Below are 13,470 nucleotides of genomic sequence, written 5' to 3'. Positions count from 1 at the left end.
AGTGCGAGACCTTAAAACATTCACTTCTCCACTCTGGGCTTTATACCCCGTACTGGTCAACCTGGAGAGCTGGACTGAGGTCCAGTCCTATCGTTCGGTAATTCTCAGGCAATGCAACAGCCCGAAGTCCTATTCAGATACTAACCAGGACTCCGTTTCCTATTCTGCGGTGGGATGGGAAGTAAGAATGCAAGGGATCAACTTACCACAAGGCTCGTGTTGAATTTATAAAACCTCTGGACTGTTCTGTCACTGAAGCTGTTGCATAGGTTTTTCTTTACGAAGTTGGGGTGGTTCAGGATGTCGTTTGCTACCAAGGGCTCCTAGCAAGGTCGAGCAGACAGAAGACACAAGCCATGTAATTAATGAGCCACAGGCTGTGGGAGCATGGAGCTCTAGGCTTTAAACAAACAGGCTTTGCAACAAGTACCTTGTGGGTAATATGCTGTTGTTCCACAGGGGCGTGTCCTTTGGGATCAATGAGGGTTGGATGTGCCACCAGATAACCCCGGTCCTCCATTATGAAGCACCTGTGCCAAGAACAAGGGACATCCCTCAGGAACACGCACTTTCGACCCTCTCAGCATTTATCTTGCGAGTCCCGAAACAAATTGCATTTATCTCAGTAAAAAGTCACTGAAACGAATTCACTGAAGATCGGCTGCAGGCAGGCAGACAGAGATACGTTATTATTATTACTTTTTTAAATGGGCTCCGCGCAGAGTGTGGAGCCCAGAGTGGGGCTAGAACTCATGACCCTGAGATCAAGACCTGAGCTGAGGTCTAGAGTCAGACACTTCAGGGGCTGAACCACCAAGGCGCCCCAACGGACACATTACTCTTGAGCTGACAGATTACCCGGTATACAGTTGATGGTAACAAAGTTACACTTGACTCTGAGGCTACCCACTTAGCCCTTACAGAATGTGTCCACTTAGTCTGAGGCAGATGGATTCAAAAATCTTTTGCCAGGATAATCTTTTGCTAGTTTATTCTTCCTTCAGAGGAGGGAGACTCTGAAGGACGTGCCCTTGGGCATTTATAGGCAAAAAATTCAAGTAAGCCATACAATTTCTTCTTTTCATGATAAATATATGTAAAACACAACCTTCAGGGACATACAAAGATATATTTGATGGCAACATGAAATAGGCAAAGCCAGAAACCGCTCTAACCAAGACTGCTCTATTTTACCCAGCACAAGGGTCATAACACTGTGCGATGGACCCTGCATTTCCCTATGAAGGGCCAATGAAATTTAGCAGTGATATGAAGCAGCGGCCACGAGAGCGAAGAAAGCTATTTTAAAAAGTGGCCTGCATTAAATCCAGGAAATTCCCTGGCTTTGATTAGACACGTTCTTTTGAAATCAGGAGGTGAAGACTTTTTTAGTTCCATGAGCCTCTTTCTGGGGAAATGTAAAAGTCCCAGTGCCTGAAATTCCCATAAAGACTTTGGCTTAATAACTAAGTTAACATCAAAAGTACCCTCTGGGCTTTCTAGCACCCAAGATCTGGGAAACCTCTAATTATTGACTCAGAGAGAAACAAAAGCTTTCAGAGAATTCTGAGCCACAGTCATTCTCCTTATTATGAGACAAGTGTGTTTGTCTCAATCATAAACGCCAGGCATCTTAGGAAAATGAAAGAACAAAAACCTTCATAATTGAACACCCAGGCCATGGACTGAATTTCTGGTCTTGACCAAGACAATGTGGTTGCCATTCAACTAGAGATATTGGACATCATTTTCTTTGTTTTTTGCAGCTTGACAGGAAAATGGCGTCCCTGAAGGGCTTACCGTATTTTGTTGCCACCATCTTGGTTACAAACCGGTAGTAAGTCCATAAGAACCTTGTAGAAGTATCTAAGTGTGAAGTCGATGCCCATCACAGCCACAGTATGCCCGGAAGATAGCTGAGTACTTCACATGAAAAAGATCAGTGAGAACAAGAGGCATGTCTTAGTTAGAGGTAAAAGTTATGTTCGATCATAAGGATACTGTCTGGTATTAGAAATACATGCCTACCGTTCCTCCACATTTTTCAACCCTATAGAAATGATCAACTAAATGACTGACTTAGCACAATATGGAGGTTTGCTGAGAGAAGAACTTAAGGTTAAAGAAGAATTTTCTAGTAAGACCAGCCCAAAACACGGGCAGCTGTGGACTAACCCTGACTCTACATGTTCAGTGGCTGGACTATTCTTCAACAAGACTATGGGAGTGGCAGGAAGAGGCATCAGCAGGAGACTGGACACAGGACTACTCTGGTTCCTCCCAACAAGGGACCTCCAAACCACAAGGAGCCTGAGTGATCCCTTTAATGATTGCCCTCATTTTACTGATAAGAACACTGGGATGTCATAGAGGTTAACTGACTAGTGTAACCTCATACAAAACTCAGTGAAGGACTAGGCCTCATCTTCTTTCTAGGACACTAAGGTTGGCTCTCCTCAAAACACAGCTCTGGTTCTAGAACGAAACTCACCTGGTTCACAGGCCAGTTTCTTCTCCAATCTAAAATGCTACCTTCAGAAAGGCAAGCACCAAAGAGGATAAAGTTGGGTAGTACCACATGGTGCTTGCTAACCTTTTAGCTGTGGAACCAAGCAGATCTGGGGTCAAATCTTGGCTCCTCTTGGTTTCCATGTATGTAACTCCTGGGAGGCTATGTAACCTTCCCAAGACCCAGTTTTTTTTTTTTTTAAAGATTTATTTATTTATTATTTGACAGACAGAAATCACAAGGAGGCAGAGAGGCAGGCAGAGAGAGAGGAGAAAGCAGGCTCTCCGCCGAGCAGAGAGCCCGATGCGGGACCCGATCCCAGGACCCTGGGATCAGGGCCCGAGCCGAAGGCAGAGGCTTTAACCCACTGAGCCACCCAGGCGCCCCAAGACCCAGTTTTTTGATGTGAAAATGGGGAGAGTAGTATCTACCTCACAAGGCTGTCCTCGATCTTGATGAACCAGTGAGTTTACCGGGTTTTAGCAAGCTACCTAACCTATCCAAAATACCCAGTAAAAAAAGTTACTCTAAAGAAAACCAACCAGGGCTTAAAGCTGAAACCCAGACAGAGAGTCAACTTACTGTTCTTCCAGAGAAAAGCTAGCTGCATCAGAAGCATGCGCTTCTCACCTGGAACCTTGGTTCCTTCTAATCTGCAATCACAGGCACTTGGAAAGGTTTGGGTTATCTGGACCTTTGTGGCTAGGAATGTGTAGGACTTACCCAACATGGGACATTATAGGGGCCCATCATTACTATCATCTACCTGCCTGATTTCTTATAAAGTACCGACAGAAAAATGGGGCTCTTCTAGACAAAAATCTTAAACAGTAATTGGGATGCTCAGAAGAAACTTCCCAAAGGAAAACAATCTTTTGGAAAATCAAAACTTGGGACTGAAATTAACTTCGTTATGTAATGTAGACAACTGTCCCCTTCTAGTTACTGTCAACATTGATACTAACCTACATCATTCCCCACCTTCACTCCCCGCCCCCTAACCCCCAACAAAAAAACCCTGAAAACCACTAGAAGGGACCTTGACCCACAGTGAAATTTCTGCCAGAGCTTTGCTGTCAAAACTGTTTGGCAGGAGATGAATGAGGACCATATTGTGGGATTATCTCTGAAAGGTTATTTCCTCAGAAAGAGCTTTTTATTGTTCTGCTTTAGTTCACTTAGCATCATCCCCTCTAGTTCCATTCATGTCCTCGCAAGTGATACGTATTCATCTCTTCTGATGGCTGAGTAATATTCCAAGCAGGGAAAGACAATTATCATATGGTTTCACTCATATGTGGAACAGAAGGAACAGTGTGGAGGGGAAGGGAGGGAAAACTCAATGGGAAGAAATCAGAGAGGGCGACAACCAGGAGAGACTCTGGACTTGGGGAACACACTGAGGGTTGCTGGAGGGAAGGGCATAGGGGGAATGGGATAACTGGGTGATGGGCATTAAGGAGGGCACGGAATGTGATGAGCACTGGGTGTTATCTGCAATTAATGAATTGATGAACACTACATCACTATTATATGCTGGCTAACTGAACATTAAAAAAAAAAAAAAAAAAAGCTTTCTGTTGTTACTGAAGCCACTTAAATTCTACCACAGAAGAAATCCAAGACTTGCTTACCCTACATGGGATTTGTGTTTTATAACAAATACTGTTTTACTGAAGTACCAGTCCAAAGAAGTCTAAACCTCTCTTACTTGTCCAGGAAAAAGTGAGGCATCTAAACAGCGGGTGCCATTATGATAATATTTACCGAGTGTTCACAATTTATAGGTGCTCTGGTGGGCATTTGAATACATCATTTCAATTGCTTCTCACAAAAACTTTATGAGACATTATCATTTCCAGAACACTGAAGCTTGGAAACATTAAGTATTTGGCCAAAGTCACAGAGTGACTAACTAGTGGAAGCAAGAATGTAAGCTCAGGGTCTTCAACTTCAGAGCTTATGCTCCTAACCAGTATGGTCTATTGCTTCCTTAAAGATGAAGGACATTTAAGAATTTCCAAGCCATTTTACATGACCTATTCAATTTCCTGTGACAATGTCAGGAAGGAATTGTAGTTCCCATTTTATAAGGGGAAAATCAGGCTTAGAATTGCTGAAAGATTTAAACAAGATTGACCACCTTTTACTTACGATGGAGACACCAGTTCTGGCTCTTCCTACAATACGAGAATGGACTCGGTGAAAAATGCAACTCAGGTTTTTCTGGGACAAGTTAATTTTGTTTCTAAACTTCCCCTGTGCAACTGCCATCTGCTCCAATGTGCTCAACACGCTGAAGGAAAAGCTTGCGTATTCCCCATGTAAGCCTAGCGTTCATATTTTTACCTGCATTTTGAAAATGTACAGTTACCATAGCAACGCATAAAGAATACCACAGAAAAATCAAACCAAGCCTACATTTCAAGGTACAAAGGACCTCGCTGTTTGCAGCACTTCTGTGAGATTTTCGCTGCCTTAGACTCATCTGACCAGTCCCTTAATCACTGATGGTACTTCATCATCTCTGTTAGCATTAACATTCTCCAGACAATGCACACGTAGATTCTCAGGCTATTAATAATGTTCATGGAGGAACCCCAAGGCAGTTACTAGGATAAGTGAATGCTGCATTAGAAAAGCCCCTCCCCAAGGTATCAGCGATCACTTCTGAAAACCAAAGCTGAATGAGAGGGCTTCGTGACCTGCTGAAGTTTAGCTCTCTTTTCTGATCTTTAAAATGCCAGAGGTTTAAAGCAGAAATAGCATGATATTAAAGGTCACTGTCACTTATTTGGGACTCGACACTGTCAAGCACAGTGCTAAACACTGCACAGGCATCATCTGTAATTCTCATTCTATCAGTTCAACACAGGCATCGTTGCCTTGTTTCATAAATGAGGCTTTGAGAACTCATGGAACATAGTCATAATACAGGTATTTAACATTTATCAAACCCTTACCGTGTGCCAGGCATCCCTCTAAGAGCTTCAGGTGTATTATGTAACATAATCCCTAATCATTTGAGACAGGCCCCAATATCCTTCCTTCAAGGGTGAGGGAACCAAGGCAAAACGGAACTCGTTCACAGTCACAGAAGCAGCAAATGGCAAATATACTTTTTCAGAGTAGGAACACATCTTAGGAGGAGGTCAGGTTCTCAGGTTGGTGCACGAGACCAAAATCACTGGGAGGTGCTTGAGAAAAGCCCCTCTGCACAGGCCGTCTAGCAACGCATCCATTAAAGCCACAGCTGCTCTGGTTGACAACCAGAAGGGGAGGCTGCCTTGCATTCTAAACTCTGCTGAGCAAAAAACCACAGCTCTCAATAATAAAATCACGCTCAGCTCTGAGGCAAATGTTCAAATGATCGAGTCCATGGGACTGCATACTGATCAAGGCAAGAGCAGATCCTTATTCCCGGAACACAGTCTCAGCAACTGGTGGACAGAATCTGGGACTGCAGCGGCTGATTTTCACTCTTGTTCAAGTCAAACAGCTGTACAGCTGAAGCACACTGAAGAAAGCAGCCACATAAGAGAAGGGAAGGGAAGGGAAGGGAAGGGAAGGGAAGGGAAGGGAAGAGAAGGGAAGGGAAGAGAAGGGAAGGGAAGGGAAGGGAAGGGAAGAGAAGGGAAGGGAAGAGAAGGGAAGGGAAAGGAGGGTTTTTCTAACTTAAAATCCCGTATGGCCATCATGCTTCTTTTGGGCTGACACCGGAAATATTTACAAATCAGCTAAATGAAGCTTCTCCTACCTATTCAAATTTTAACAACATGTACACAAATGTGAAGTGTGTTAAAATCTGCACACCTCCCTGTGGCCACGCCCTCCCCATGTGCCCCCCCCCCACCCTACCACCCACCGCCCCCCTGCCCCACGAGAAGTACCATATGGAAGGAAAAGATCATAGCACTTGCTAACGACTACCAGGTGGCACAGCGGGACAGAGCCAATACCAAGTAAGACACACAGGCAGCCATTCTCTTCCTGCCCCTGCACCCCCAAGATTGGAAGCCCAGGGCTGGCCCACTGTCATTGTCCTCGAAGACCAAGGTGGCTGCCTTCTCCTCAAAGAAACCACCTTTGTTTACTTCTTCCCAACCGATGATACTACAGGGGAGAATGTCAAGTCTCACTACACAGACAACAGGAGATGCAGACCTGACAGATGGTCCGTTAATGAGAACACTGCGAAGTTCTGTTCTAAATGAGTATTTACTTGTTTATATGTGACAGAGCCATACAGACCCCAGGCCCTGCAAAGCAATCACTATTTGGCTGGCGGCAGGCCCCTGCTTTCCAGGGAGACACAGGTCATGATATTGAAATTCCGACACAGTACTGCTTCCCAGTTCTTGCCCCCAATGAACTTGCATTAGAAGAATTCTCCTGAATGTCAATCATTTGATATATAATGAGCACCAGGGAACAGCATCAAGTTAAGCAAGAAAAAAACCTGTCTCCTATAAGTTTTAAGGCATCATTACGGGTCCCAGCCAAAATATGGGCTTTCTTGGTTGCCAGAGAGAAACACCTCTTTGTATAACGAAGGCATTAAAACAACCTATGTGACTTGTCTTTCTACCCAACGTTTCACTGCCATTTGTTGCTTAAATACTGAAACCTCCAAGGCCTGAAATGTAAAGCACCCAAAATATATTTACAGTGATACTGACATCTAATAGCATTCTTGGAAAATCGATTTGCAAAATTAGTTTTCAAAAAGACAGTAGAAGGACAGTGACAGTAACTACAAATTCTGATATTCTAAAAAGTTAGACCAAAATAAAAGAGGTAATAACACTAAGAAATCGATACTTTTTTTTTCCTTCACTGAACAGGCTCCTCTGCTTAGGAAAATGCTCTCTGGTAATAACTGTCAGGATCTTGTTGGGGTTTCCTCAACTGGCGAAGAGTGGTATTTCTACAACTGCCCTACTGAATCTAACATTTCTTTTCTTCTTCATGAGAAGAAGGCCAAGAGCTTTTCATTTACTCAACCACATGATAACTTTGTGAGGTGGACATTACCCCCATTTCACAGAGGACGGGAGGAAGCTCAGGGAATCCAAAGTGACACAGCTAGAGAAGATCTTCAGACTCTAGACTGCCTCCCATCAAAGGTCATGTCATTAATCCTTGGGTATCTACTGGACTTTCAAATGCTCAAAATATCCTTGATATGCTTAAAAAAGGACTAAGAAATTATTACCTGGATGAATGGATTGTGTGACTGATGGTTACCACATAGCCAGCTCCTCCAACATCTAAGTAAGGGCCAGTCAGAGAAATCAAACCTGGATTAGCTACTGCATGGAGATACCTGACAGAGACAAGAGAAAGTCACGTTGTTTTAGGGTATGAAAAACTCCTCTGTAAATGTCAAAGAGAAGTGAACCTTTAACTCTAAAAAGCATTTATCATGAATTGTGCCTACGTTACATTAGAGTTCAAAAGGATTCCAATCTCTTCTCTCTGACTGTAGCAGGACAGGAGGTCAAGAAAATCTGAAATTCTTCTGTAAGAGACGCTCAACTCACTATACATTTGAGCTTCATAATATCTATAGTATAGATGTTTTAGAGCCTGATATAAAAAGAAATCAATAAATGAAGTAGAAACAAATAGAATTTGGCCCATGAAACTGCCCCCTGGATTGGTACGGAGAGTGCAAATGATAGCCAACTCACAAGTTACGCAGTTACTAAGCAGCATGAGACCAGAAATCCTGTTTTTATGCCCAAGTTGCCCCCGTTCTAGACCCCCTGACTAGCTTTTGTTTTTGAAAATCTGAGTAAAAATAATGCACAGAGGTAAAAAAAGGATTTATACTTGTTTACTCTTCATAGGTCATAGAAGGGTGGTAATTTGATGCCATGGTCATGTGCAGCGACATTAAATATCCCCTCTACGGGCAAACTGCATGCAAGGCAGGATTCACAAAAATGCTAGGAATTGAAATGGCCAAGTAACAAAACATTTCAGTCTCAAAATTTCAATGAAGAGATAAAAACACTGTCGACAGAGGAAACCCACAAAGCTGTTGTTAATACTGCATTAAAAAAAAAAAACAAACTCAAAATATGTTTTCACTGCCATGAAAGCATCTGCTTTACTGTGTCTGCCTGAAGTTGCTTTATTGTATGTACTTATCATGTCTCTCCAGGATTTGGGGGAACCTTTGATAATGGAAGCCCCTAAAACTCACCATTGTCTCCTTGTGGGATCAAATGCTTTGTCCATGAGGGAACCAGGATAAATTCTAAGGACGCCATTGGGTGTTGCTATGTAACGGCGGACAATGTATGTGTTCAGGCTACTCATTTCCATCTGTGTCATCCATTCATCTGTGACGTGGCTGGTGGCCATTACTTCATTCCTGACAGAGAACTGGGAAACAAAGGAAGACATAGCAGGGATCCTTTAAGACGCACATGAAAAGAGAGTGGGCTGCTGGCAGGGCTTCCCAAAGCTCTCTTGCAGAGAAGCCAAGCCCAATTACTTCTCAAAAATCTTTCCACAGCAGATGGATGCAGCCAAACTTGGTGAAAACAAAAGCTTACTAAAACACAGTCAGGGATGTGTGATTTACTCAGTTGTTCATCCTAGCGAGGCTTTCTGCGTTTAAGAGGAAGGATCCTAGAGTGAAGCATTACACATACATATGTACACACATGGGCACGCGCACACGCACACACACACACGCACCCTGCTACATCTCTGCTCCTTAAACTTCATCATGTTTATCTCAACAGACCATGGGGGCACTTTCCTTCTTTCCCCTGGGAAAAACGGGGTTGGGAAAGTTCCACTGATCTCTGAATCACACCCCCCTACCTAGAAAACCCCTAGTGTCTCCGAGGCCTGAAAAGAGATTCTTCATCTGGCCCATAGGGCTTCTTAATCCGCCAGAAGGGTCAGCGCCAACCAGCCTCCTGGGGGCCACACGCTGCCTTTCGGGCTCTCCAGCTGAGAGGCACAGACCCAGGGCTGGGCTTCTTACTTCAAAGGTTCCCCGCCAGTGCCCCCTCCCAGGCCTGCGAAGGGGCACCCCAGAAGCGGGGCCCCGGGCCAGCACTCACTTTGAGCCCTGGGTTAGCAATGAGACGGGTGTTGTCGCTGAGATAGGCCGTGTAGTGCTCCACCATGCGCTTTGTCTCCGGCTGGCTGAGGTGTTCGTACGGAGAGGAAAAGCTGCCGGCGGACAGCATGACGGTTGGACTTTCTGAAAGAGAAGCGAACAAAGCAGGTCTGAGAACACCGAGACTTCATCTCAGGCGTCACGAAGCCTCTGCCATTCTGTTAGCCTTGGTGGCTTCAGGTCTTCTGTAAGGAAAGCGAAGACTCGACACAAGCAGGTGTGAAGAAGGAAACAACCCTCATTCTCTCCCTTCAGGGAGTTTCTAGTCATGAGTGAACCAAAGAGACAAGTGTACAAATAAACTCACGTGCTTAAAATATCTTAGATCTACATATGCTATCTCACACTTCTTGGGGTCAAGGAGGCAGCACAGGGCCATGGAGCCACACTGGTTGAATCTGGGCTCCACCGTTTCCTGTCCACGTGATGCTGGATAAAGTTGTAAATACATGTGATGGTTTTGTCATCTGCAGAGTCAGAAATTACGGCACCAAACTCACAGTTACGGGGAGAAGTACATCAGTTACTTTATGCAAAGCCAGTGAGTCAAGAAACGGAAAGCACGTAGGGTGGCGCTTGGCAGATGATGAATATCTTGTGAGTGGTAACTACTATTACTCATATTGGTACTGATATTTCAAAAGAAGGAAAAATGGAATGGTGGAGTCAAGGCAAAAATAAAAAAAAAAATTATTCTTTCAGACAGGAATAGCCAAACTTGGCATAAACAAAAATTTATAGGACTAGAATAGTTACTGTATATATAATTCGATTGCTGGCCCTATCCAAGAGGAAAGCCCAGTTCTCTATCTAAGACATAAATCCTCACAATGAATTACATTATGAAACAAAACACTCCATCTCTGCCTGTGAAATTTCCCCCTGTCCAATTTTGTAGTTTCAAAAGCTTTTGGAAAGCACTGTCTACGATCCTGTGTCTAATGTCATTTAAATGTACAGGTCATTTTTCACTCCTTTGTTAGTTCTCACTCATAGTCCCTTAGTTCCTGGTGGCCTGGCTATCTCTGACCGTAGAGGACACTGTACTTAAAAACGAATTTGTACAGAAGAGGAGGGTCCTAATAGGATGGGGTAAGTCCTTCCTCTAGAAAGGACTGTTACTTGATTCTGCCGGGCACCGGACCCCAGGATGAGGCAGGGTGGTAAGGTGGAGGCTGTTCTCAGTGAGACAATGGAACGCCGGCCTCCATGCTGCAGTGTGGGACTTTGATATTCAACTAGTACATGACTAGTTCCTGTGTGAGGTCCCTTAGACCACTCGGGTGAACGGGCATCCCAAATGAAGGACTTTTTCAGTTGCAATCACACACTTACCCCAAAGATGGCAGTTCTTTAGGATCTCTGCTAAGACGTGTGTGCGGTGGAGGAAAGGGAGGGTTTTCATGTGTTAGCCTCCACATCACGGGGGGCCTTGGATTTGAATGCTGCCTCTCCTCCTAGCCCTAAGAAGCTACTAGCTTATTTCCCAACTGTTTAACTTAACAGTTTAATTTCCCAGTGGTTTCTTCTGGATTGGTAAATAGGTACATTGCAAACGTGGCTTTACATACAGTCTTTCTTCTCGTTTCTTATATTCTCCCGGACTTTGGTCTAGTTCCTAGCTATCATGTTAGTTTTGCTACTTTTCAAGAAAGATTTTTTTTTTCCACATTTCCATCCATTTTCAGTTGTCCTCAGTAGGATAGGTCAGAATTACATAGTCTGCCATTATCAGAAGAAAGTGCTTCCAGTGATGCTATATCTGATTTAATTCTCATGATACCATGTGGGACAGCCGGGGAGATTAGTATTATAGTCCTCTCAAGGAGAAGAAAACCAGAAGCTTAAAAGGTTTGGTTGCCTAGCAGCAGGCTATGGATTCATGTGCATATGCTCACGGGGCCTTCTGGGCCAAGATGTGCCAGACAGAGAGGACTGTCCCCCTCAAAGAGCTTAGGAACCAGTTGGGAGAACAGAAATTTTTAAAAAAGAGGAAAATAACCAAAAAGAGAGCAATACAATAATGTAATAATGTCAAAAGGCAATCCATAATACTTTCAGGGACAAAGGAGTAGGGCCAGAGGTTCAGGGGAGACACACTTTGGGACTGGGCCTTTCTTGTACTGACAGAGACTGGGCATTTGAGCCAAGGCCGCTGCAGTGACTTGGATCGAGGGAGGGAAGAACCAAGACACAGAACCCAAAGCTTTGTGTCTAGGAGGTAGACACATAAAGCAGCACTCATAAATGTATACTTAACCACACTGGACAACGTACAGTTAAAACATTCATCTTTGTGCACCCAGACAGACAACGCCCCTCCTTCAGCCCTCTTGCTGGCACCCCGACGAAGATTCAACACCTCACCTCCAAATCCCCATCATCGGTGAACCTAGACGGACACCACTTATTTGCCATCGTCTCCCTTCTTTTTCGTTCCCTTTCCATTATAGTTTAAATATCTTGCTTCATTTTTCATTACCAATTGATACTAAACTGTCCTTGATGACCCCTTCAGGGGTCCTGAGGAGGTTCTACTGCCAAGGTGAAGTTGGGTGGTATAGCAGAAGGATTGTCCGGTGAAGTCAAACCCTGGCCTACGGTCTGTCAGTGTGATCTAGAATTAATCCGTTCGTCCCCCGTTAAGTCTCTGAGTTGATAAACTCTATGTTTTATGAGCCCCTCTCTGACGCAGCACTGCCCAACTAGAATATGAAGCAATCCTCAAGTGTAATATGAAATTTTCCAGGAGCCACATTCAATAAAAACAGGTTAAACTAATTTTCCTAGTGTATTTTATGAAATCCAATATAACCAAAACATCGCTTCACATAAAAATTAAGTATTCTACATTTGAAGTAAATCTCAACTTGGACTAGCCACGTTTCGAGGGCTCCACAGCCACAGTAACGGCTACCATTATGGAACAGTGTAGCAGGAAGGGATCGTGCAAAGGAGATTAAAAAAAAAAAAACACCTAAGCTTTTTCTCATCTAGAAGTATTACTGCACTTTTCGATCTCAAATTTCAAAAACAGTGACCTCATTTTTGTCAGTGGTTGTGTTGACCTTGTTCCCACAGCATTTGAGAAAATCATGCCAATCTTGTTGGCTATTCAGTGAGTATTTCTTCAAAATATGAATTAAAGGGTACACACGCTCTTTTGTGTAAAAGCAAAAGACAAAACCTCAAAATCTAAATGAAAACCAAAGAAAATGTAAAAGCCAGCCTTTTCTGACCGACCTCTCTGGCCTTCCTCAAGTTGTCTACGTTGTTCGAACGTGCCACAGGAGAACGACTCCGTCTGGCCTGCTCTCCTGATCTCAAAACCAGACAGAAACTCTGTAGGATGGAATTTAAAAGATGGAACCCGAACACAAGGGCTCTGTGTGGAATCTAGGGACTGGGGACTGCCATCCTTGATCCTCTTCCTGCCTGTGCCCCTTTCACTCAGCTTGCCTGTGGTCTAATGAGTCTTAGTTTTTTGAACCCGAAGGATTCTCAACAGTGAAAAAGAGAATGCCTGTTTTGTAGTACTAGGAGAACCACACAAATGCCCAGGATGTGCCTGGCACGTGGTGGCATGCAATAAGAGAGGTGGCCCCTTGGCACAGGAGGAACCTTGCTACTACTACTTGACCTATTACTACCTCGGTAATAGGTCAACTCAAATGATAAAAGCAAAGTACATGGTACCTACACATGTCGACTCCCTTTCCCTTCCTTTGTATTATTTGTCTCTTTCCTAAGCCCTTTTTGAAGACAGGGACCTGTGGTAGACACAGATATGTTATACTGGAATGCTACCCTTGGACCC

General features: G+C 43.9%; 1 protein-coding gene across 1 annotated transcript in view; it reads right to left on the bottom strand.

Annotated features, from left to right (window-relative positions):
• CACHD1 (cache domain containing 1) overlaps positions 1–13,470 on the bottom strand; it is a 206,981-nt gene that overhangs the window by 18,779 nt on the left and 174,732 nt on the right. The window contains exons 14-19 of the mRNA XM_044238376.1: positions 9,595–9,737; positions 8,721–8,902; positions 7,725–7,835; positions 1,801–1,923; positions 431–530; positions 207–323 (exon numbers count right to left, since the gene is read on the bottom strand). Coding sequence (XP_044094311.1) covers positions 207–323; positions 431–530; positions 1,801–1,923; positions 7,725–7,835; positions 8,721–8,902; positions 9,595–9,737 — 776 coding nt within the window. The remainder of the gene's footprint in view (positions 1–206; positions 324–430; positions 531–1,800; positions 1,924–7,724; positions 7,836–8,720; positions 8,903–9,594; positions 9,738–13,470) is intronic.

The sequence above is a fragment of the Neovison vison genome, chromosome 2 (genome assembly GCF_020171115.1).
Source record: "Neovison vison isolate M4711 chromosome 2, ASM_NN_V1, whole genome shotgun sequence".
NCBI lineage: Eukaryota > Metazoa > Chordata > Mammalia > Carnivora > Mustelidae > Neogale > Neogale vison.
This window is presented reverse-complemented; position numbering and strand designations above follow the sequence as displayed.